Here is a 26955-nt window from a genome sequence, read left to right as displayed (position 1 = left end):
TACCACCACAAGGAAATTAACTTGAAATCTGATGTGTTTGTTTTGGTTCATTATCCCGTTTTATGATTCCTGATGAATGTTGCCATAGAATATAGAGTTATCAACACAAGTAGACCAAACAAATGTGCGATTGCCTTTTACGGCCATAGACTGTAAAAAATAGTTTACGGCACTATAAAGGCACGCATGCCTGTGACGCATTGGATAAGTCACCAACAATACAACACATGCACTTTCAAAGCATGTAGGCCTATTGTTTGTGTATATAGGCGGACAATTAAAAATTCATATAAACACCCTGCAAGCCTCAAACGTCAGTATGATCAAGAGAACGTCTCTGTACAAGCCTAATTCGAAAGAGAACTGACCTTGACCTATATTCCTTATTGGATTTTTAAAGGCATAAGTTATATGAAAGTACTTGTCACAGTAAAGGAGGCAAAGAGATATGATTGGTTTGCATATGATCTCTGAACATCTCTCTGAACGTTTCTATGGCGAGAGATTTATTTCAAATTATGATGTGTTGTGTTGCTGTGCTCTAAATGGCATGAAGGGTTTATGGGGAAGAGATTATGTCCTCCTCTGAGAGAGGCTCGTTTTCACAGGACCTGTGGGGGTTTTATTTGCTGAGTGATGATAGCAGTAATTACCTTTCTACCCCTGGGTCACATCTCTTATCCTGACACAGCAAGCCAGTGTGCTGACAAAGTCCCTATGTAAGTGCATATACCTTTTGTGCTTTGACTATGTTAAATGGAAAACCACATACTTATAATACATATTGGTTTGTGACTTACTGTTCAGAAGTTTGGTTTCAGATTTTTTTTTTTAAAGAAGAAATTAATTATTTTATCAGCAAATACATTAAATTGATCAAAAGTGACAGTGAAGACATTGCATGTAATGTTACAAAATATTTCAATTTCAAATAAATGCTGTTCTTTTGAACTTTTGAGTCCTGAAAAACTAATTATCACAGTGTCCACAAAAATAGTAATCAGCAGCACAACTGTTTTCAACATTGATAATGATAAAAAAAAGGTTCTTGAGCACCAAATCAGCATATTGGAATGATGAAGGATCATGAGACACTGAAGACTATGCTGAAGTAAGGATGCTGAAAATTAAGCTTTTTCCAGCACAGAAATAAATGACATTTTAAAATATATTCAAATAGAATACAGTTTTTCTTAAATTGTAACAACGTTTCACAATTTTTACTATTATTTATCAAATAAATGCAGCCTTGGTGAGCATGATGAGACCTTTCAAAAACATTTAAAAAATTGTACCTACCCCAGATTTGAACAGAATAGTATATAGCTTCAAATCTGAGCCATGATGGTGGATTCTAAAATTACACTTAATCACATTATTTAATACAATCTAGCACAAATAAGACTTTAAAATAAAACTATTTCAGTATTTATGTTATAAGTTATATATTATTTGTTTGTTTTTTAAATGGTTTAAGCATATTCTGTGACAATACAATATTTGTTTCTTCTCAAACATTTCATTGCAAAAAAAGAGAAGTACAGTATTTGTCTTTTTCAACTCTGTATACGCTGTTAAAGCACACAGCACTGTTTTGTGAAAGTGGACTTTTTCCCAACATGTGCAGCATATGTGTAACTTTGTTAACTGTAAGTTAAAAATCAGGAAATCTCATATAAAGCAAGCTAGTTTAAGTTGTTTCTCTGATTCCTTACAATGCAACCTCCCATTAGACAGCTTTTGCATGGTTAAAATTGACTGAAAACGGCCCTTGAGGAGTTTACACTAGTTTGCACAGCATATGGTTTGGCTGCAATGCTAATATTTAGGGTTAAGTGACAGATTGTATAAATTGATATATACATATATTATTAGACTACGTTTAGTGAGTGCAAAGGTAGCTTGCATTTAGTGTTGAAATAATGGTTATTATCTGGCCTGGTAAACACACACTGTTGACTTAAACCAAAAAGGTGAAGTTGTACAATTCAGCTTTAATAGTGAAGCAAAGAATACGCTGCAAAATAAATTAGATATAAAACATGACAAGCACATATTTTGATTTGTTCAACATATCACCATATGTTGCATAATTCTACATAAAACAGATCAAGTTCCTTTAGTGTCTTGTACTTTGAACCTGGCAAAGTAGATTGCCATTGCCAGGACATTGTTTCTATCTCTCTCTTTACTGAATATTTCTGTCGAGAACAACGTTCGAAGGCTAGGCTTCAGGTCAGAATCTAAAACCTTTGTTATACATTGGTAGAGACAAACACTGTCGAAACACAGAGTAAAAAGGATTTTAACATTGAGGCTGTTTCAGAAAAAAAAAAAAAAGAACAAACAAAAAAGTTATTTTATGTGCTATATTGAGTTAATGGTTCTCTATGTTGGCCATACACTGTTGTTCCTAATTTAAATTAATTCACAGAGCTGGACATTTAGTTGATTTGCTCTGAGAATGGGATGTGTATGGTCTTTGGTTTATTATGTGTAAGTTACAAATGCATATAGTTCTAGACTAATATGGCAACTGGAATGCGGCCCATTGCTCTGGGGATCACGTTTTACGAATGTTGGCTTAGTGCAAATTAATATTACTTTTCATCAACATTCAGAATGTTTAGGAGGAAAAATAATAATTATAATATAATAATAATAATAATATAATAATAATAATAAGTGATTAGTAATAATAATAATAATAATGATGTAGTTTGGCTCCAGCAGCTGGTCAAACTCATTTTTGTTCAAGTATTTCTCATAAGAAGAATGAAATAAAAACAACTACTTCTTTTAATATGTACTAAAAATAATGTTTTTTGTGTGTGAGAGAGAAAAGGGATGACAATAAAAACAATAAACAAAAGCTAACAAGACAAATAATAATAAAAAAGAAGAACATCCAGTAATAATACTTGACTTGCATAGAGTTGCATGTTTTTTTCTGCTTCTCAGAATATACAATTCCACACTTCAAAATAAGTCTCTTTATTGCAGTGCAGAGAATCAGGGCTGACACTTTTGACCTATGCACCCGTTCCCTCTCAGTCTCTGTCTCTCTTCATTAAAAAAAATATATTATGCTTTATTCTCCTCCGTCATTTTTATGTGAAAGTGCCACGAAGACCGATCCAATAATTAGTCCTATTAGAATGGTCTGCAAACAAATAGGTTGCCCGAGTTGGCAGCTCAGAAGCTTGTGGGTGAACACAGATCGCCAATCCTCTGATATGTGCTTTGTACCAACATTTAAGTGTTTGTTAGGAGTTCATGGCATTTTATGAGCAGCCACACTCCTCCACTATCATGTTCTGGATGTCTTTCTTAATGATCTTCTGCTCCTCGTTGTAGTAGAGCATGGACATGGCCCGTAGGCGCGTAGGCACGCAGCACGACTTGATGTTGGTAAAGGGGCTGTACCCGCGCATCCGATAGTGATTGATGACGGTGGAATGGAAAGAGAGGGCAGAGCCTGTGATGCTGGTCACATGGCTGGGGCAGTCACCCTCGCAGTAGTTAGCGTGATATCCAGACGGAGCGATGATCCAGTCGCTCCACCCGATGTCCTTAAAGTTGACGTAGAACTGCCGTTTACAGCAGATGCGGATTTTGCCGTCGCACTCCAAGCCGCGCTTGCTGCGCCGGTGCTGGTGCTCCTCGGCTGGCTTGAGCACGACCATGAGGAAGGGTCGGTGAGACTGTTCTCTCTCCTTGCCCTTGTTCCCCTCTGCAGGCACCAGGATTGGCACGGCACCAGCTTCGGCACACAATGGACAGGAGACACGGAGACTGAGCAAACTGCTGTCCCCGTCCAGCAGAGTCTGGACCATGCGGGGCACGGGTAGCGTGTGCCAGCCGCTGCGTCGTGTGTCCACAGTCTTCTCGGAAACCACCAGTTCCTGGGGTCCGTTGGTAGAGCCTGGATCAACTTTGCCATGCTGCAGGAGTTGAAGGGACACCTTCGCCTTCCCTCGGCTGCCTTTGGCAACCTTAAGAAACAGCCACACATTGGCCTGCTCCACCACGGACAGAGTGTTGCCCTCCTTAGAAATGTCAAATATCATGATGTCAGGGGCATCTCCTGTGAATGAAAGGCATGAGGCAATTGGTTAGTTTTGTATACATGGTATATTATGCTGTAAAACTTATGCCACCAGATGAGATACTGCTTAACAGAATCAGAGTACATAATGCCTGCAAATTGTTTCTGTCTTTCTGTGAGAAGGGATATGTAATCTCCACCATCTGGAGTCCTTCGTCAACACCTAGATTCAGTCCATTTAAAACATTTCCTGCTCCTAAAATCCTGGCACTCCATTTGTGTACATAAAGCATGTATGTTATGACAAGGGCCTTCCCTATAACGTGCACATGACTGTCTGCTAAATGCCAGCTCAGCACCAGTAACCACTGCTGATTTACAGACTCAAGATTTTGACTATCTTAAATGACTCTCTGCCAACCCCTCCTCAACAGGACAGCTATTAATTCAACTGTTTAGTCAACATGTCCACATTAAATAAATCCTGTTATCTGATATAAACGATAGTCAGCGTAGCTTTGAAAACACCTTTTCTAGAACTCAATCTTTTATAATGCTCATCAATGTGACACTGAGATAACTATCTAGACCAGTACAGTTGCAGGTTTACCATTACTCTGTCATCTCATATGACACTATATATAATAGTGAGCTATTAAACTAAAGAAGGGTCAATTCAGTCATTTCAAATAAGTCTAGACCATTTTGTATTGTTTGTCTATGTACAGTATACATGTGCTAGACTGAAGTCTTTGACCATTGTGATGAGTCAAGTTTTTTGTGAATAAAGTTTTTTATTTTTTTATTTTTTTAGCATCTCGCGCCATGAGCTCTGTGTTTTTAAGACGCCGTTTCAACACCTTTCATCTAGCTGCTTTTGAACACGAGAGCAGTCCCTTATTCATTTGTGCTGTGATTGCCATGCTATTATGAAAATCTGCCTGGATGAATTACTATTTAAAGCTCATAAAAGCTCCCTGAGATCTCTGAGTAATTTTACTGGACTGTCTGTTCTCTTCATTGAATCTCACATTGTCAGAAAACTCCCACGAAACACTGAATGGACTTAACACATAACAGGAAGAACTATTTTTAAAGCTTGAAGTGTGTAGTTTGGATGGTTAAATACTTTGTCCTATTCCAATTTAATATGCAGATACAACCATAGCCGTTGATTCATCCCCTCAAATATAAACACTGAGGCTCTGTGGCGCTTTCAAAAGATCTTTGTCGACTCAACCAATGGCATGAGTTTAGGGCGAGTTGTTGGGAACAAATGGTGTTTCACCTTTAAACTGAAATGAAAGCCAATATTCCCTTACTCTGGATTAAGTTGTCAAACAGATCAGTGAACAATGCAGTGCCACCATACAAATGTGAATCTGTTTGAAGTTTCCGTTATGCTCCCATGTAACCGGTTACTCTATCAGTTGGAACACCTTTTTAATTCTGCTTTGAGAGTTGTTGGAAATTCTGGCAAGTAATGAAAAATCAAGAATACAGCTCATTAATTGCAGGTTAATGGGAATGAACAATGTTTTCCCATAAACATTGTAGAAATACTGCAGATGTTTTCAGGACTCGTTTTTATTTGCAGATGAATGCGTCTCTCTCTCTCTCTCTTTCTCTCTCTGTGTGTCGCTATCCAGCCTGATCTCTTATCAGAACACCTCTTAACTCGAACAAGAGCCGCAGTGTGTGACCAAGTATAAAGAGTTGGCCTCCCTTTCCATATTAAAAGGCAACTGCTCTTTCGCCACTGTCATTTGTTTCCTGAGCCAGTCTTTCACTGTAGTTGTGTTGTCTTTCTTGTAGGTTTAAAAAAACGGCACGTGTCTCTGAGGTGACAGGGTCTGGGTGAGGAGGACACTTCAGAAGCTTGTCAGCGGTACTGCAGATTCGGGACGAAGGTCAACTGTGCCCGCTGTCACGTAACTCACTCCTCTTATTTGGACACTCTTATCATATTGTCTCTATTCTTTATCTGTTTTATATGTTGAAAGTTTGCTATAGTTGTCTGTGCACTGACATATCAAGGACAATATTGTTTTGAAAATGGCAGAGTTGCATTTAAATCTTGGGTATAATCTACTTTATGCACAATTAGCGTAACTAGTTGAGCATGTAGAGTATCAAAGAAAAGATTGTTTACTTAGTTACATTCATGCAGTGGGTCTTTTAATAAATGAAACACTGCCAAAAGACTTGAGATCACTTAGTAAACGCTTTCTGATAATATCTGGACTAAAAAAAGCCTTCTTTTTAATTTTTTTTTGCCTAGGTAGCGCCTTTATCAACACCAAACCAGATACCTACAAACTAAATGATTGACCTTTATTAAACTGACAGCATCAGACACTACAGATGAAAAACAGTCACCTAGTAGCTTTCTGTCAAACTAAAGCAGTTTAAAAATATAGAATTAGATATTGCATTGAGTTTGACATTTGTGTGAAGGATGAAAATATAATAATATAAAATAATAAAGAAATAAGAGACTGTTTGTAGATGAATGCACAAACTTTCACAAATTATTTTCTTTTCTTTTCTATTTAAAACTATTAAAAATTACTTTAAAGTATTTTAAATTGTAAATTATTCTTGGGTTTTCAGCATCATTGATGCACATCGAGTCACATGATCCTTCAGAAATCATTCTAATATGCTGATTTGCTGCTCCAGAAACGTCTATTATTATTATCAATGTCGAAAACAGTTGTGCTGCTTAATATTTTAGTGAAACTGGAAACCATAATATATTTTTCAATATATTTGAAATGGTTTAAAAGGACAGCGTCAGACTATTCAAAATTGATGTCAGTCAGATCATTGAATTACTTTAGAAATAGACTCAAAATCAATTGCTTTTGTGTTAGATAAAAAACAGCATCCACCCAAAACTGTTGTTAACAAGAAGTCTCTCTGTAGTTGGCTATATTGTTGTACCAGGATATCACAGTCCCTGATCACTAGAACAATCACCTGATGACCGCAGCACAAAACATATTCTTCACATAACCAAGTGTTATCTTGCATTTACCTATAATACAGTCTTGCACTGCTTTGTCCTGTACAACACACAAAGATATCACCTATCTGTCCTCTAATAATGAAGCCTCAGGTATAAATCATCAGGGGACAGGGTTGACACAGGGGTCAGAACAGGAAATAAATAGTTAAGAAACATCCCTCAGAGTAAAACCTCAAGAAACTTTAAGACCTGCTGATATGCACTGTCAACTACTAAGCAGTTTCAGGAAGCTGCTCAGAGAGGCAACAAGCCAAGCTAACCACACCAGATCAGCAAAACTTTCCAAGATCCAGATCATCCATATGTGTGAAGAACTATACGATTATTAACGTGAATTGATTCAGTGTGTCAGTCTTGCTCTTAATCCATACCTTCAGACCTTTGTGAGTCCCATTTATCCTTTTCAGAATACCTGGCACTGGAATAAAGTAAAGGGATAGTTCACCCCAAAAAACACCATTTAAGGCCTGTTCGCAACAAGGACGATAACGATAATTATAACTATAAATGTAAATGACAGAATTTTCATTTTTGGCTAAACTTTGTTTTTAATGGGTTTTTTTCTTCTTTTTTTCGCATTTCAAACTTTCGATGAGTCCCTGTTTCTCAGACTCATCCAATCTCTCTGTTTCATGAAGATACTTTCAAAGAAACCCCGACCATTCCACACACCAACAGAGCAGCCCAGAGTAATTACTGGGCCCTATATTTTGATGAATGGAGCAATTATGGCCAGCTAACAGCCCTGTGGGTTTTGTATGGGATCGAACCACCCCATCCCTCTCCCCCACTCCCCGGAGCATCATTAACACCCCTGCAATCTCATAAAGGCTCGAAGGGGCCTTTTTTAATCTTAGGTTCATTCAAAAGGTCTATTTATAGCATCAAGGCATTATGCACGTTTATGTAAGCAAATGGGCACAATAGACAGCGCCGTCAAATGTTTGCTGGCTCCTTGCGCTAAATGATGATAGCTGCAATTAACGAGCTGCGGACATCGTCCCATTAAGCCTGTGCGGGACTGTTGGTGGTCAATCTGTACATAAGAATCAGATGGGACCGCCAACCCACATCATGGCTGGTGCAGGTCTAAAGATAGGTCAGCCTTGTTATCTTTAGAAACACTGCTATATTGTTTTTGCAATAAAACAAAACCCTGATGCCATGAGATTGGGCCGCTTCAACCATCCGCTTCCGTACCCCATTCAGACAAATGTTGTTAGCTTTTTTTTACAGCAGTGTCATGCTGATTTGTGGATCAGTGACATTGTTATAAATAAGTCATGAGGAACCAATTAAAAATGGAATGTACTTGTGGATCTTCCCATCCCAGACTTAGTCTATTGAACCAACTAGGACGTAGTGTTTGTTAAATACGGCTCCAAAAGCGTTTTTAATAAGGAAGAGCATTGTTTGTGCCATTTTTGTTTTTGTTTTTCCCAAACACTCGTAAAAAATAGATGGCCGCCTATTGGCTACTCAATCATTAGACGAACGACACAACATGAATAGCATATCATCAGGTCAGCAGACACATATTTTAGAGACAAAAAGCTCAACATTAGATTTAATATGAGCTGTATGACATTTACAATGAGTGATACTGTGTGAAAAAGACCTCCACATGAGTGTGAAAGGCACAGTTCACCAATAATGAAAATTCTGCTCTCATGTCATTCTAACACAAAAGACTTTTGAAGAACAGTTGGGATCCAAACAACATTGGACCTCGGAAACATTCTTCAAAATATTTTTTTGTGCTGTGCAGACAACAAAGTCATACAGGTTTAGAACAACATTAGGGTGAGTAAATGATGACAGAATTTACATTTTTGGGTAGACTATCCCTTTAAGTAGACTTTAAGTGAATTCTTGACATGGTTTGGATGCATAGCAAGATAAAGTGTTAATTCTGATACTAAATCGCTGTCTCTTCTGTGTCCTTTTGCTTGACAGAACTGAAGATGTTTAAGTGGCTACGTTGAATAGCTTTTAATAGGGGCCTCATTTCCTCATTTCATTTCAGTAGTGCGGCGCCGAGAGCGCACACAGTCAGTGTTAATACTCCACAGCTGCAGCGCATGTGTTCCCCTTAAGATGACTCTCACTCCTGCAGACCTCTGCTAACACCTACCTGAGTGCTTTTTAAAAGCACTCCTTTAAAACAGTAGTCTGAATGGAGCCATTTGTGGTGACATCCACTGTACATCATTTAATACTGTAATCTTAAAAATGGAAACCCGCAAATGGACAGTCTTGAGCATAACTGTGTGAATTATGTGAAACTTGAAGAATTCAAAACTGAAAATGACCAAAAAAATCTGACTTTTTATCCATTTCACCTCATAATGGAGGCGTGGATTTAGATAAAACAGTCCGACTTTATAATAACATTAATTAATGCAATGTTAAACATTATATAATGCTTAACAGTTCAGTTTGAATTCAATTATATTAAATGTTTGGGTTATACCTTACAACAGGTTCAGTTTCGAACTAGTAAATGCGTTAGGTATCACGAAAAATTTCTTATGCTCACCAAGGCTGCATTTATTTGATCAAAAATAAAGTAAAACCAGTAATATTGTGAAATATTATTACAAATTATATATGTTTTTAAAAGTGTAATTCATTCCTGTGATGGCAAAGCTGTATTTTCTTATCAGTCACATGATCCTTCAGAAATCATTCTAATATCCTGATTGGATGCATGAGAAAAAATACTTATTGTTTAAAAAACAGTGTGCTGCTTAATATTTTAGAGGAAACCATGATGTGTTTTTCAGAATAACAAAACAATAGTAGGCTAAATCGTGCACATGATTTACTAATTCGTTCCCTCGATTTATAAATCGTGCGCATGATTTACTATTTTGTTCCCTTGATTTGCTATATCGTGCGCATGATTTATAAATCGAGGGAACAAATTAGTAAATCGTGCACACAATTAAAAAATGTTCGTGCATGTCATGTGTGGGGCTCTGTAGAAAACAGTTGTGCTGCTTAATATTCTTGTGGAAATGGTGATGGTTCAGGATTCTTTGGTGAATAGAAAGATCAATGTATCAATGTTTTACATTTATTACATTTATTAAAGCATTTATTACATTTAAATCTTTTGTAACATTATAAAAGTCTTCACTGTCACGTGGTATGATCAATATGCATCCTTGATGAATAAAAGTAATATTTTTTTTAAATCTTATTACAAATGTTTGAATGGTATCATTGTTTCCACAAAAATGTTGATAGTTGATAAAATTGATAGTTAGAAATGTTTGCTGAGCAGCAAATCAGCATATTAGAATGATTTCTGGATCATGTGACACTGAAGACTGGAGTAATGATGCTGAAAATTCAGCTTGTCATCACAGGAATAAATAACAATGTAACATTTATTAAAATTTGTAATAATACTTTACTGTTTTTACTGTATTTTGATGAAATAAATGCAGCCTTGGTGAGCATAAGAGACTTCCTTCAAAAATGTTTCCAAACTTTTGACAGGTATATATTAATTACATTTATATTGGTGTTGCCAAGGTTTTAAATCATAGCAATTCATTGCATGTCACAGTTTCTCTACTGTCTAGCCCAACAGGTGAGAGTTAATCACTTAGCACCACATTAACACGTCATCACATATCCTCATAAGGCACTAAAGCATCCCTCACCTGGCTCCGCGAAGGTGATGATCTCAAAGGGCTGCTCCTCAGGTTGCTCACGGTCCCCCGGCCCTCCTCCGTCTCCCTCTATCTCCACCGTGCCATCCTCACCCACCCGTCCCACGTGTAGCTTGCGGATGGCGTTGAGCAAGGCGGCGCGGGGCACCGGGTGTGTGACATTGGGCCGGGTGTTCAGATGCAGCATGTTGAGGATGTGCCTCTTGACCGCCTCCACCATGTCGGTCTGCTCCTCGGAGTCCTTCTGCCTCTGGGCTAGTGCGCAGGACGGGCAGGGGGTCACGGGATCATCTGGCTGCCCCGCACCTTGAGAGCCGCTCTCGGCCGGCGTGGGCGAACAGCCCCCTGACAAACAGCCGGAGAGCAGCAGCAGCCCTGTCACGAGCGTGAGAGAGGACATCCTGAGTGACGGCAGACACGCAGCTCGGTCCTGTTCTGCTCCGCTGCCAAGATCAGAGTCACTGGGCTGGCTTGTTTGTCAAATCGATACGGAAAGTGGGAGCCAGTCCAAAATAATCCTTATCTGAACGGAGCGGTCATGGTGATTAAAAGTTGAAGAGGGCTGAAGGAAGCGCTGCTGGTGCTCTCTCTGGGCTCGTCCTGCAGGTTGATGAGCTCCGGGTCGGTGTCCGTGCAGCAGAGCTCTGGAGAAACCTGACGATGCACTGCTGCCCGTGCCGGAGTTGAATGGTTGAGTGGAAAGTGGGCAGGGTTAGACAGTTCTCTGACTCTTTCTTCAGCACTCTCTCCCTCTCTGGCTTCTCAGTGTTTGTCCCCTCTCTCTTTCTCTCTCTGTAATTATACCTTCCTCCTCTTCATCCCTCCCTCTCACTTTATTACAATCTTTCTCACTACTGACTCACTGACTTTTTCATCTCCCTCCCTCCCTCTCGTTCACTCTCTTCAGTGACTCCTCCAGTAACATGTACCATTTTTTTTTTCCTCCGGAGAATCTAAGTTGCTCTCTCTCTCTCTCTCTCTCTCTCTCTCTTTTTTCCCACCAATCATTCATCTCTCCAGCCATCAATCCGTCGGCACCTGTTGTGCAGGCTGGCTAACTGTGTGGAATAATGTCATGAGGAGGGAAAAGTAGAGGATTCAACATGATTATCATGGCTATCTGTGTGCATAACACACGTGTAAACACACCGAACGACTCATTCATGCTCAGTTAGGCGCACGCACAGCATACGGACACGCTTTTCATAGAAAAAGACATGGGAAGGTAATGAGGCTCTTCTTCTACATCAAATGAGCATTGAAAATGCCAAGACTGTTATATTTAATAAATCATTCAGTCAGGACTAACATTTATAAGAATTTAAATTTGCTATAAATACATTGCTGCTAATGTAAATAAACCTAGAATCCTACATTAATCTTTTTTTTTTATTTCATGTCTGTATCTATAACATCATAGTGATGCATGGCAGTGACATCACTCGACTCCCTCTTGTGGTTGTAACACGTGCATTCTCTATCATTTCAAATGATTTTAAGCAGTTATCCCACAATACAGTAAACTAGGCAACACAAAAACCCCAGAACAATTAAGAGAAAAAAAAACCCTAGAAGGCGATTTAGCACAGGAATGTTCATGACTGCAGAACAGACATACCGCAGCGTTTCTCCAGATGTTTGTGGAGTTCAGACCTCGCGCCTCCAGAGACCAATGAGGGCTGTTAGTCAGCCACGATGTGTGTGTGTCAGACAGATGCACGCTTTCTCACCTTTCATTCCTTGGCTCCTGTGAACAAACATTACTCATAGAATAACTCAGTCCCTCCTGTGCTTCACTTTTAAAAACACTCAATCATGATGGCTGTAGGTGAAAGTCAAAGTCAGGTGAGCTATAGCAACCTTATGAACCACACACACACTATCATTCAAAGTTTGCATAGGTAAAAAAAAAAAAAAACATCTAAAATGTTTTTGAAAGAAGTAGCTTATGCTCACCAAGGCATCATTTATTTGATCAAAAATACAATAAAAACAGTGATATTGTGAAATCTGTCTCTCATTACTCCAGTTTTCAGTGTCACATGATCCTCCGGAAATCATTCAAATGTGCTGATTTGCTGCTCAAGAAACATTTCTTATTATTATCCATGTTGAAAACAGTTGTGCTGCCTAACATTTTTTTGTGGAAACTGGGATACATTTGTTGAATAGAAAGTTCATTTTCTTCATAAAAGAACACTTTTTTATTTATTTAATGTTTCTTCTTCTAAAAGAAGAAAAAAACTTACTGACCACAAACTTGTACATTGGTAGTATATAGTCTCTGTTTAGATCCAAAAAAAAAAAAAAAAAAATCATCATTAATCCTCCATGTTGTGCCTAATCAGCCATGATGTCTTGCTTTGATTTAAGAGTGTATTGTGGACGCTGTCAAACATTTTGAAGTAGGGCTAATAAAATAAAATAAAAAAGACTCAATCTAATAGTCATTAACAGCTTAAAGGGATAGTTCACCCAAAAATGAAAATCGTCCCATCATTTACTCACCCTCAAGTTGTTCCAAACCTGTATGAATTTCACAAAGATATTTTCCCATACTATGGAAGTCAGTGGTGCCCCACAACTGTTAGGTTATACTGACATTCTTCAAAATATCTTCCTTTGTGTTCAGCAGAAAAAAAGAAATTCATACCGGTTTGGAACAAACTGAGGGTGAGTAAATGACGACACAATTTTCATTTTTGGGTGAACTGTCCCTTTAAAGAGAGAGTTCAACCAAAAAAACGAAATATCTATTCCTGGTCTTGTTAACACATAGAAAGGAACACAACACTCCAATAGATCCTTCTCAACTCTTAAACACTTATTCTTAGCATTGCCACATGTTCGCCTGGGCAGCGTGTGTGGTGAGTTTGCTATTTCTGAAGGTTCCCATAAGGTGGTGTCATCACACATCCTACTGCCTGCCATGCCTCCTCTCTCTATAGATGACACATAGAGGGACTCTGGGAATGAGTAAGACAGGCTTCATCATCTGTGCATTCTCACGTGTTTCGACTTCTATATCATTTTACAAATGCGTGTATCATTCCTTCGATAACTTTAATCAAACCCACAGGCCTTTTTTGTTCTTTCCTCATCTGGAATTCAGAACACAAATGACAACTAATCTCTGAAAGTTGTTAAAAATGGCTCTTTGCTGTAGTATTCGTGCTCGTGTTATGGTATGGTGTCATAACTGAGTCTGATGATGTAAGAGGATGTAAGTAGTTGGTGTGTGTGTGAGTTTTGGCAGGATAGTCCTCACCCACTACTACACTTCTGTATTAGTCAGGCCTCGCTGAGTGACGCTGTGGTACTGATGGTAGGCGGGATCCCTCGCTCTTTCTCTTCATCACTCTACCTGCTCCACCAGACGCTGATCATCACCAATGAATCACCTGCAGTCATGTTTGCAACTTTCACTGCCAACTGCCTCTGCATCTCCTGAAGCGATCACGTTTTTACATGTGTCCGTGAGAGATTCTCTGTCAGAATGAGTAACAGTTAGTTTTCTTCAAACTTCCTAAAGTCCTTGTAAACTTGCTGCGCAATGCAAACAGCCAGTCATTTTAGAGATAAACATCGTATAACACATGTATACTAAAGGTTTCGATTCAATAAGTTGTTTGTTTTTGAAAGAAATTAATACTTTTACTCAGCAAGGATGCATAAAATTGATCAAAAGTGATAGTAAAGACATTTAGTGTCACTAAAGATTCCTATTTCAAATAAATGCTGTCCTTTTGAACTTTCTATTCATCAAAGGATCCTGAAAAAAAAAGTTGAAAACAGTCCAAAATTGATAATTATAATAAATGCTTCCTGAGCACCATATTAGTATATTAGAATGATTTCTCAAGGATCACGTGACACTGAAGACTGGAGTATGAAAAAAGGCTTCTTTCCAAAAACTTTTAAAAGGTATTGTAGATAAGAACAGAAAAATAACTTTGTCTCAGAACAGTATACTTATCTATATAAACATAATGCCTATAAAAACAATGTGTAGTCATGTACATGGTAAAGGTAATGGTTTAAAGAAAACACACACACTTCGATACATTAGAAGATATTTTGAAGAATGTTTCAACTGTTTTTGTCGATACAATATAAGTCAATGAGGTCCAAACACAACATTGGACCCCATTGACTTTCATTGAATCGACAAAAACATTCCTCTTTATATTGTGTTCCACAGCAGAAGAAACATTTTTTAGAACGACATTAGGGGGAGTAAATGACGGCAGAACTTTTATTTTGTGTAATTTCTGTGGCACATTTCTGAATTGCGAAAATAATGACTTCCAACACTTCTGATTATAGTTTTAAAAACAATACTGGTGCAGAAATGACACATTTCACTTTCAAGGAGGATGATTTGACCTGACCAGAAAATGATACAGGCGAGGTCTGCTAAATTGAACACACAAAATGTCCAATGTCCTGTCCAGGTAAGATCATTGCAAACTGTATAAAATCATCCAGCTCACCCCTCATATATATAGACAAGGACAAATGTCTCAAATGGTGACTTAAAAGCTCCTTTGACTTTGTAAAGCTCTTCCAGTATGATTTTGACTCCAGCAGTTCCCACTTTCCCGAGGCGAGATGCTAATCTATGCAGGTGATGTCACAGTGTGGGGAAGACTTTCATTTAGTGCTGAATCAGAGGAGACAGCGAGGGAAGCCTCTTCATGTTTGCCTGGTCTAAATGTGGACATCCTCCCCGGCAGGCGAGCGGCTGATTCATACTGATGTTTAAACGGAGCGCTCCAGTAAATGTTACGCCATTGGAAGTGGGCTGTGGTGTATTTTTGAACGCTTATCACGAACGCTCGTGTGAATACAAATTTGAAGCCCATGCTTTCTTTGAACACATTACCAGATTCCCATGAGGGTGCTGCAATTGTTGAGAGAAAAACTATGATCCATATTTGCTTCCAGCAACAGTTCAAAACAAAGAGTGGAATTTCTCCTCGTTAAAATCACAGGGCTCCAGACAAACAAAATGACGAGAGTGCCATCGGCCCTTAAAAGGAAATGTGTAGGAGCCAAATTACTCCTTTTTTCAAACTTCAGTTGACAAATGGCAGAATCTTTTGGGGAAAAAATGGTTGTTCAGGTGCACTTTAGCTCATTACGTCACTGGATACACAAGCTAGAATACTTTTTAATGGTTTTTAGTATAAATTTGTTCTAATTTGATTCTGACTGTAACCTATTTGTTATGTAAATCAGTGTTATTTTAGTAGTATAGTGTTTCTTTTTGTAAATAAAAGATTACTGGAGTACATTTTACAAGAAAATACGGTAACACTTTACTTAAAGCCTTCGTGTATAATGCATTATAAAAGGTATTTATAATGTACGTTATAATTGATTATATCTTTTCATAAATAATTTTAAACAAAGTTAAAATGCATTGTAATATTTGCAGATTTCTTGTTACATCTGAAATTGGTTGTTTGTCGTGTTTTAATCCAGTATACTTTCTAAAGGTGTAACAATGAATAGAAATGACAAGTACTGTAATGTATTACAACTGTGGTAACAATTATTCATAATTTCCAATGCATTATAAGGTGCATTAAAAGGCATCATTTATGCATTAAAAATACTTTTATAATGCATTATATAAAGGCTTTAAGTAAAGTGTTACCGAAAATACTATTTCAGTGTTTCTACTTCAAAATTTCATTTATTTTAGTGTAACATGCTTTTTCCTTTGCGAAATGTATGAGCAATATTTGAGTGAAAATTGTTTCAAAGTAAATCCTTAAGCATTTATTTTTCAATGTAATTTTAGCACTTAAACTTATTTCAGTTAGTTGCAGAGGCAAGATTTCTAAGTTTAAGTTGTTCCATCTAAATTTTATATTGGCTTTATTTCTGTTACTAAAAACTTTTAATTGTTTAATAAATATATATATATATATTAAAGGGGGGACATACCACCATTTTACACAATCAAATAACCAGTTGATAAAACATTATATAAAGCTATTTTCAAAGCTTACCTATTCATCAGTGCAAACTTGATTTTTTTATTTTTGTTGCTGTCTGAAGCCGTGGATCTGTGCATCTCTTCGAAATTTGAAGTCCACGTCCCAAACAAAACAAGTCATTTCATGCCACACATGGAGTTATCAAGAACTAAACAAAAACAACTTAAAGTTTATGTAGATTTATTCAGGTTATTGAACATGTTCAAGACCTTTTTCACAGAACAAAATACACATTTAGATGTAGAATCAAGCAATACCTGCTGAAGTCACAAAAGGTTTAAACCCTCAAAGCTTGTTTTGTGATTTGGATTTGTACTGTAGAATAAACACTGAATCTCAAAATCACACAACTTCATAAGCTCATCATCAACATAATGAACTACTCACTGCTCCTGCATTTGTGTATGTTTGCATCCTATTTCATTGCAAATGCGGCTTATAATGCGACTATTTCGAATTGAGCTAGAGTTTAATCAGTCTGTACCACAGAGAGCAGCTGCCCCGGGGCCATAAATGATCCAAATAAACTTCAACAGCAGAAAAGACCTGCTCTGTCATTCAATTACAGGATGTGATCATAAACTGCATAAAATCACATGGAAACCAAAGCCTGACATCCATATCAGTGCAAATCTGTGAGAGAAAAGAGTATGTTAGTTAACACGAGTGACTTTGTGCTATGTTTACAACATTCATAACCGTATATTTCAGTCATTTAGACAGCCAGTAAGCAAACAGCACTGCAAAAAGAACTTTCAGAAAGCTCACGAAATTGAGGAAGATTTGAACTGGATTCTTAATGTATAGAAAGAAAGAAAAACCTGTGCATGTCAGGTGATGCAACATGTTTCCTGTTAAACATCAAAATATATATATATTGTATTTCTTCTTGGTCATTGATGGGTAAGATTTAAATGACTAGAGAATATTTTTTGACAAGCTACAGTTCTTTTGCCTGATTTTTTGGCAAAGCGCTGAGATGTCACATAAAATACATTTCACCTTCAACAGAAGATTTTCTGATCCTTTTCAAAGCTGTTTCAACTTTGCTGAAACACAATTAACTTCTGCACATTCAACTTTGTATTTCATAAACACCCTACTGTACACAATATAAGTCCGATGCTTTCTACCCAGTAAGAGCCCTTAAATAACAGCTCTCCTGAAGAACGGGGTACTTGCCTCAGTGTCCGTCAGACAAGCCTTTCCCATCTCATAAATAAGTGCTCTGACCCTTCAGGGTCACAGTGAACGGATATCCTCAGAAGGGCATGCCACCAGTGATCTGTCGGGCCACCTGCTCCTCCGTACTCTCCTCCTTCTCGCTGCCTCGCTCCTTGTTCCAGTCCTTCAGGCCCTCTGGCAGTGATGTGTCCTCGTCCATGCTCCCCGTTCCCTCCACAAAATCTTCATATGTTGACTTTTCAGCAAACGGCCTTCGGCCCAGAAGCTCCACCATGTCGTTCTTATCCAGCACCTCCATCTCCAGTAGACGCAGTGCCACCTAGTGGTGAAGAGAGAGAATTACTGTTGCTCTCTGTACACAGTTCTTTTGACATGACGATGTGATAAAACGGCTCAATGTAAAATGCATTGATCCTGGTAATGGCCTGCCGTACCTTCTCCACCTCAGCTTTCTTCTCAGAGAGCAGCTGATGTGTGCGCTCATAGGCCATGCCGATGAGGTTTCTGACCTCCGTGTCGATGAGGCGTGCCGTGGCCTCGCTGTAGGGTTTCTCCAGAACCATCTCTCCCTGCCGCGGCAGGTCAAATGACACCTGCCCTACCTTTTCATTCATGCCAAACTGCACAATCTGTAGATGGAAGAGTAACAGTTTTCAGCTGGGGTCTGTGGAATGATTTTTAAACATGCATCAATTTTATTTACATTAGCTGGTTAAATAATATAAATATACATAAAAAACTTTTTTTTTTTTATAAGAAGTGATAAATAAATAAATATTTATATTTTTATATTTTAATGGAAACCCTGATCTTGTTTCTTCTTTTTTAACGATTCTTTGACGAATAGAAAATTCAAAGGAACAAAACTAATTTGAAATAGAAATCTTTTGAAACATTATCAATGTCTTTACTGTCATTTTGGTCAGTTTAATTTATCCTTGTGAATAAAAGTATAATTTTTTTATTTCTTTTTTTATATCCCAAACTTTTAACAGTAGTGTATTTATATACTGATCATGATTACTTGATTTTTTTTTTACAAGCACTAAAATTTGACTATATATATATATATATACATTTGACTATATTTTCCTGTCAAAATGCATTCTTTCATTCTTGAAAATAAATGAATATGAAAATAAAACAATATATAACAAAAAGCTTTTATTGACATTTTTCAAATAAAGCCTTCAATAGTATAGAGTCAGCCCTAAACGCAGTAAAACAGCACAAATTCAAAATTAAGTAAAATTTAGTCAAATCCTACCAAATGCAAATCAAAATGTCAGGAATCATCCACTGCTATGTATGAACCACCAATGATACTTTCCAACGATCAAATCAGATAAATGTGTGACCCACCTGTGCATAGGCACTCTGTGTCACCTTCTTCAGGTCATCCTGTGCTCCTGTGGTAATGCGGCCAAAAAAGATCTCCTCAGACACACGTCCACCCAGCGTCATGCACATCCTGTCCAGCAGCTGCTCCTTGGTGTAAAGGTACTGCTCTTTAGGCAAATACTGGGCATAGCCCAAACCCTTCCCACGCGGGATGATGGACACCTGAAATGACCAACGATATGACTGAGTAGACTGAAAAAGCACAGTTTCAGTGCAGATTAGCATCAAGAGTATTAAAGTACAGGTGAGTAAGTGGGAGTTTTACTTTAAGCAAAGGGTCAGCGTGCTCAAGGAACCAGCCAGCAACAGCATGACCAGCCTCATGGTAAGCCACGGTCTTCTTCTCCTCTGGCTGCAGCACCTGTGTCTTCTTCTCAAGACCTAAACATGCAGAGAGCTTCTAATTATATGAACTTCACACCAAAACTATGCATGCCGTCTAATATTGTAATATCACATTTTGCTATAAATATGGTCAACCAAAAATTAAAGTGCAATTTTCTAAATACTCACCTCCAATTACTCGTTCGATGGCTTGCTCAAAGTGTTTTTGGTTGATGGCGTCAGAAAGGTGGCGGGCTGCAATTAGCGCAGCCTCGTTGCACACATTAGCGATGTCCGCACCTGTCAGTGAGCAGTGAAGCTAAGTTGACAGCTCATAAACAACTTTTGAAACCCAAATAAAAGGTATAAAAAGTCTTTACATGCCTGAAAAACCGGGTGTTAGAGCAGCCATTTTCCTTGCCAGATTTTCTCTGTTCAAGTCTGCAACCAGCTTTAGTGGTCTCAGATGTACTTTGAATATAGAGGCTCTGCCTTTGATATCCGGTGGTCCTGCAATTATTTTGCATTATATAAAATACACATTACCATTTGAAAATTTGATGTCTTTTTTTTTTTAAACATTCATATTTTTATTCAGCAAGGATGCATTAAATTGATAAAGAGTGACAGAAGAGACATTTATAATGTTACAAAAGATTTCTAATGATATGCTGTTCTTTTGAGCTTTCTATTCATCAAAGAATCCTGAACATTTTTGAACTATAATTTACATTAAAAAACATTGTTAATAGTAAATGTTTCTTGACCAAATCAGCATATTTGAAGACTGGAGCGATGACTGCTGAAAATTCAGCTTTGCATCACATGAATAAATTACATTTGAAAATATATTAAAATAGAAAACATTTATTTTAAATGTTAATAATATTTCACGATATTACTGCTTTTACTGTATTTTAAACACATAAATGCAGCCTGGGTGAGCATTAGAGGCTTTTCCAAAATATTTTTAAAAATCTTAACGACCCCAAACATTTGAATGGTAGTACCATATATACTTATTTAGAAATGATAAATTCTCACTTAATGAGTGAATTAACCAAAAAAAAAAAAAAAAGAGAAACTTACCGATGTATATCTGTCTATCAAAACGCCCAGGCCTCATCAGAGCTGGATCTAGAATATCTGGTCTGTTGGTGCCTGCCAGCACTACAACATTGGTAGCAGTGTTAAATCCTATACAGGAGAGAAAGATAAACATTTGCATATAATTACATCAAATCATCGTATTACCGACTTTAAATATTGCTATGATCCTACACATGAAAGATCTAGAGTTTGAGACCAATAAAATGATCATAATTGGATTACAATTTACGACCCAAAGACATTATAATGTATAAGAACATCTAAAATCAAAGCACTACTCAATCATGGAAACTACAAACCATCCATCTCAACTAGTAACTGGTTGAGTGTGTTCTCTTGTTCACTCTGTCCACCGAAGTTGCCTCTGCCTCTCTTTCTTCCAACAGCGTCGATCTCATCTATAAAGAGAATGCATGGGGCATTCTTCCGGGCTAATACAAAGAGATCCCGAACCTACCCAAAAAGAGAGCGTCACACTGTGAAGTTTGCTGAAGACCATAAAGCTCATATTAGGATACAGAAAAAGCACTTACCCTGGCTGGCCCAACCCCTACAAACATCTCTAAGAACTCTGATCCATTCACAGTGATGAAGGGAACGTTGGCCTCTCCTGCAGTCGCTTTAGCTAGTAACGTCTTTCCTGTGCCCGGGGGTCCAGTCAAAATAGCCCCCTAAACAAGTGGATTAAAAAGTCTGTTGAAATCTCAGTTCACTTTTACTAAATTACAAACCAGTTATGCAATGTTATTTAAACCTTTGGAATCTTGGCACCCAAATCCTGGTACTGTTTTGGGTTCTTGAGAAAGTTAACAAATTCCATGATCTCCAGCTTGGCCTCCTCACAGCCCGCCACATCCTTGAACTTGATGTCTATCTCGTCTCGTAGTACTTTGGCAGTAGTCTCACTGACACTGAAGAGCCCACCCATTCCCCTCCCCGGCCGCCCTGCTCCGGCTGGCCCTCTCCTCAGCATGAACAGCAAGAACCCAATGATCAGTACGGTGGGAAACATGCTAAGGAGGAACGACCTGAAAATGACAGAAGAATAAGAAAAACTAAATTGTGCAGCATTTAAGCCGTTGGTTTGACGGAGGATACCACAGTTAGGGCTGCACGATTAATCGCAATTTCCATGTAATCGCACTTAAACCGATTTGGCTTATCGCGATTTTGAAATCGCAAAGACTGCGGTTATTATGCGCAGCTTGTCATTGACGTACGGCTCTGTAAACGCTGCTCCATCTGAAAGCACTGTGAGTTTTGAGTCCCTTATAACGTGCATTTGAAAAGCAACACGCGTCAAACATCTTTCCAAACATGAGAAGCATTTATGAAACTCTTGTCCAACAAAAGACAACATTTAATAACATGCTTTTACTCTAAACTCACTTCATAACGACAGTTGAGCATCCCTCTGTGATATGATGTGGCTTCTTGCATAGAAAAAGGCAGTCGGGACATATTTGGCGTGTGTGTGTGAGAGCGCCCTCTGGCTTTCAGATGGAGCAGCATTTACTACCAATCAGCCGTGCTGCACTGACAATATTAAGATTCACCGATTAATTGTGCATCCCTAATCAAAATCAATTCTGATTTCCTCTCTTTTCCTCTCTTTATCTTTACATTATCTCTAAATTGCTTCCATTAGGTAATGTATAATTGCACATTTAAGTCAATGTCTCACCCATCACTTTCTGTGGAATAGACCACCGGCAGTCTGTTCTCTCCTTCAATACCCATCTCTAGCTGAGCGGTCTCCAGGTTCCGCTCAAATGTGTCCACGCTGCCAATGTTGAACCACACGTATTGCTGTTTGAAGAAAGGATCACAGTTCATTGTGTGTCATTATCATGATAGTCTTTATAGACCTGAGAAATTAATAACGTACATACGCTACCTTTCAAAAGTTTGTGGTTGGTAGGATTTTTTTCATGTTTTTGAAAGAATTCTCTTACCAAGTCTGAATTTATTTGACTGTATTTATCCAAAATAATTAATGTGAAATATTACAATTTAAAATAAGATTTCAATTTATTTTAAAATGTAATTTATTCTTGTGATGTCAAAGCTGAATTTTCAGCAGCCATTACTCCAGTCTTCTAGCCTGGCTAACGTCAGACCTCGTGGTCTGGGAACCACATGTTCATTTTCATGTACGTAGCTCATAGCCAATCGTTTCAATTATACCAGATGACGTATGTATGGGGTGGTGGTGGCGCAATGGATAAGACACATGCCTTTGGTGTGAGAGACCCGGGTTCGAATCCACTGTGAGACACCAATGTGTCCCTGAGCAAGACACTTAACCCCTAGTTGCTCCAGAGGCGTGCGACCACTGACATATATAGCAATTGTAAGTCGCTTTGGATAAAAGCGTCAGCTAAATGAATAAATGTAAAAAATGTAGAGCGACAGAAATTCGACGAGGAAGAAGACGAAATAAACTTGCGTTCTAAACTACTTAGAACACTATCTAAGGCTGCATCGAAAGGTAACTTCGCGTCTGATGCCATGTTGGATCCATAGATATAAACAAACTGCTTCGGTGTGTCGCATAGACGTCGTCATCGCTCCCTGTTCTGTGATTGGTTCCCTTTTTGAGGGGAAAATCTGGTAGCAGCGTGAATAAAATCGCACTGTGCAGAAGGCAGCATGGGGAAACCCAGGCTACCAGTCTTCAGTGTGACACTGTTTTCAACAGTTGTGCTGCTTAATACATTTGAATTCTTTGATGAATAGAAATTTCAAAAGAACAGCATTACTGACCCCAACATTTTGAATGGCAGTGTATGTCAGCCTAATCTGTGCTGGCTGAAATATTTATATGTTTGATTATATAGCCATTGCCTTGGTTACCCATTACTATCTAAAAATTATACACATCCTCCTATCACCTTAAACTCACCCCATCAACTGGAGTTTTACCAGGGGTAAAGATGACTTTTACATATCGCTTGTTTACAACCTCCAATCGGTCAACCTAGAAAAGATACAATACATAACTTCACAGATCAAAGTTTAAGTGCAGCTAGAAAGAAACATCAAACAACATTAATTGAAAACTCAGATCATTAAATTCAAGTAATTACATACCACTTCTTTAGCAAGGTAACCATTTACAAAGTCTTTCCAGGTGACCTCCCTTCCTCCATCTCGGAAGAAGAAATAATATGTGACAGCTGCCCAGAAGGCCGTTCCACACAGGAAATACAAACGAAACTCTTTATCGTCCCACGGCACATCACCCTGCACGAGAGTGACAGAGAAATAAGGGCCTGTGTTTAAAATCTGAATGAAATAGAAATGAACCCTATGAATGTTTTTGATATTATTGTAAACGATTCATCCATGTTTCAAGTTGTCGTTTTTTGTTTGACCTTGTAATTCAAAACGTCATAACTCAATCTTTTGGTGAAACGGAAGACCTCTCTCTCTGGTGACTTCTCTCATTTAGTCTGCTTAAAACCACCCCTTCGTCCAATCAACAACTGAAGGACAGAACCAAATCCCTCTCTTTTTCGAGAATCCTTTTCACTTGGGATGTGCAAATCAATACGAAAGAAAAGATCTGTCGCTACTTCTGTTACACGAGTTTTGAAGTAGTGCTCTGGGAAATTACATGATGTGCATGTCAAGATATTTTTCAAAACCATTTAAGTTTGAATTCATTTTTAAATCAATAAAAAATACATTCAAAATAACATGAATGTTGTAGTAAGATATGATTATCAAATCATAAAAGAAGTACTCGGGGTAAATATCATGATATCTGCCTCAGTAAATAGAGTAGTAAACAAGCTTTTAAAAATTACTAATAATAATAATAATAATTACTAACCTTTTGGAGACGGCTGTACCACGTGGATTCATCTTTCCGCCCCCCTCTTTTTCCTCCTCCACCTCCTCCACTACTTCCACCTCCACCAGCGGTCTTCTGAGCATTGGTTGGTTTGGGCTCTAGGTTAAAACAGATACAGAAAACAGAATGGCATCATATAAAAGCCTATTAACTTGCATTATAAGCTTATCAAAGATATTACCTTTGACTTCTGCGTTGGATGGCTTGGGCTCACCATTTTTTGGACCACCATTTTTATTATTAGGGAAGTATTTTTCAAATCCTTCAAGGCAAGAAGATAAAATGCCATTAGCAGAAAAGTCTAGGTATGACCCAGCTTTAAGCACCTCAATGTCAGAATTCATGTGATTTTCACACCTTTGGGAGGTTTTGAGTATAATCTTCTATAGGTGCCCAAGACCTGAGAGAGCAAGGATCTTCTGTCTAGGATGATTTCTCCAACACCCTGAACCTTCGAAACCAAATACAATGAGATGATCAATATACATAATCACAACTGCTGAACAAAAGACTGCTGAACAAAAGACTGCTGTAAAAATGAAACGATACTCAATGAAAATTTGGGTTCCTCAGATTGCCACACTGAAAATATTATGTTTCAAAGCCTTTCCTTGGTTTACTGAAAGAAGACCGTGGCGTTGACAGTGTTCATTGCTCTTGAAGGAACTTGCAGTTTACTGGTTCTCTTGAGGGTTTTGCCAGTAAAGCTCAAATGCCTGAAGTATCTTTTCAGTGTAAAAGTGCTTTTAAAGATTGTCATTTCAACTATTTTCAACAGATACTATGAAAACAAGCAGTGAAATGCCACTAAGGTTCTGAATTGTTTTTAGATATATAATAACAATGTTTACACGAATTACTGAAACATTAGACAAGCAACGCCGAGCAACAGCATCAACAGCACAGACTGTAGTTTTCGAAGCTGTCTTCGTTAGATTTGACGGTATAACAGATTTAATGTGAAGAACTGTGACATAACGTGTTACCCAACGCAATGTCATACAGGCCGACCTTTGTTTACTATCAACCTCTCCGGTCTATAACACAGCAGTCTGCATCAGACAAGACAACCCGATGACACGAATGATAAAATGCGTATTTGTAATATCAGATCACAGCATATGGGGAAGGGGTGATGCGTCCATGGATGATGAAAGATCCATTGAAATACAGTCAAGCTGCACATTTACCGATTGCACGCGGTTTGTTGATCTGACATTTGGCAGCAGAGCGTGAAGAAGGTTCCTGCAGCCTCTTGACAGATGCAGATATCGGTGTGCCATTATGGCACGGTGCGCTTGTGACTCTGATCAATACAGAAAACAAGACATCGGACGAAAAGTTTTGACAACATGAACTTGAAATTGACTGCGGTCCATAGCGATTTACTTCCGGTGCGCGCTGGTGACGCACTCTGTAAATATCTATGGTTAACCCTATGTGGTCTGTTGTTACTTTCCTGCACGTTCTCTTTATTCTATTACTTAAATGTGTCATTAACATTACATTAAATAAATGAGCAGAATCCAAATATCTTCTGAACACGTTTTCTATTAACACCCGCCAAATGCGGGTAAAAATCAGCTATGGCGGATAACGCTGTCAAATCACTAACGTTAGCCAATTTCGGCATGTTAATGTTTACTCACTTTGCTGGGGAAGTTCGTGTAAGTCAAATCTGCGCAGATTTAGCGCAAATAGCGTTACTTAACTCGTGAGTCATCATGATATATTAAAAATACAGCGTATTGCGCAGAATCTGGCACATAACACACGTTTACACATAACACATTTACGTTGTGGCAACGTCTGTTGCACGTTGCATTTCTACTATGGCAACGTCGCTGTCTACGTGCTCGCAACATTGTTACAACGTAGAATTATAAGACGCGACAGGGCTGTAGCGTTGCTGCGCGAGACGACGTTCTGACTATTATTTTTTTATTTAATTTTTGTTATGTTTTGAGGTTAATTTTTAATTAGTCAGATGTTAGATAATTATACAATTTTTAAATATTGTTTACCCTTATTGTTATTAAATGGGCCTAACAGTAAATTAATTATAATCAACACCTGCAAGTGTAGCCTACTTTGAAGAGTAAAAATGAATCAGCTTAAAAAATTATCAACTTTAATAATGGCATATGGTAATCAAATTGCACTTCCAAAAGTCATACATTTGTGAAAAAAGAGGGGGGGGGGGGGGGGGGGGACTAAATAAACGAATATACTAAATTATTTTAAGTATAATAAATATAAAAATGTTTTGTATAAAAAAAAATTAATAAAAAAACATAAAAATCAAA

General features: G+C 38.0%; 2 protein-coding genes across 4 annotated transcripts; both read right to left on the bottom strand.

The window, feature by feature from the left end:
• Positions 1-1620: 1620 nt before the first annotated feature.
• inhbab (inhibin subunit beta Ab) lies at positions 1621-11485 on the bottom strand. The gene is made up of 2 exons (XM_084410423.1): positions 10754-11485; positions 1621-4087 (listed from the first exon to the last, which is right to left on the bottom strand). The coding sequence occupies exons 1-2, from the start codon at positions 11160-11162 to the stop codon at positions 3285-3287; spliced, it is 1212 nt and encodes a 403-aa protein (XP_084266549.1). The 5' UTR covers positions 11163-11485; the 3' UTR covers positions 1621-3284.
• Positions 11486-16933: 5448 nt separating this feature from the next.
• afg3l2 (AFG3-like AAA ATPase 2) lies at positions 16934-26483 on the bottom strand. 3 transcript variants are annotated; one of them, XR_014627605.1, is made up of 18 exons: positions 25840-26047; positions 25007-25100; positions 24831-24911; positions 24629-24747; positions 23884-24036; positions 23696-23770; positions 22475-22599; positions 21545-21818; positions 21324-21461; positions 21090-21243; positions 20770-20877; positions 20065-20190; positions 19870-19980; positions 19622-19737; positions 19318-19518; positions 18390-18584; positions 17953-18274; positions 16934-17403 (listed from the first exon to the last, which is right to left on the bottom strand). XR_014627605.1 is itself a non-coding variant. In XM_084410978.1 (18 exons), the coding sequence occupies exons 2-18, from the start codon at positions 25930-25932 to the stop codon at positions 18032-18034; spliced, it is 2406 nt and encodes an 801-aa protein (XP_084267104.1). In that variant the 5' UTR covers positions 25933-25955; positions 26299-26483; the 3' UTR covers positions 16934-18031. The 3 variants fall into 3 exon arrangements, 2 of the variants coding, with proteins under 2 accessions (XP_084267104.1, XP_084267103.1); XM_084410978.1 differs by adding an exon at positions 26299-26483 and having other exon boundaries at positions 16934-18274; positions 25840-25955; XM_084410977.1 differs by having other exon boundaries at positions 16934-18274.
• Positions 26484-26955: the final 472 nt, after the last annotated feature.

The sequence above is a fragment of the Rutilus rutilus genome (assembly GCF_951802725.1).
Source record: "Rutilus rutilus genome assembly, chromosome: 6".
In the NCBI taxonomy this organism is placed as follows: Eukaryota; Metazoa; Chordata; class Actinopteri; order Cypriniformes; family Leuciscidae; genus Rutilus; species Rutilus rutilus.
The sequence above is the reverse complement of the archived record's forward strand: the minus strand, read 5'-3'. Positions and strand labels throughout refer to the sequence as shown.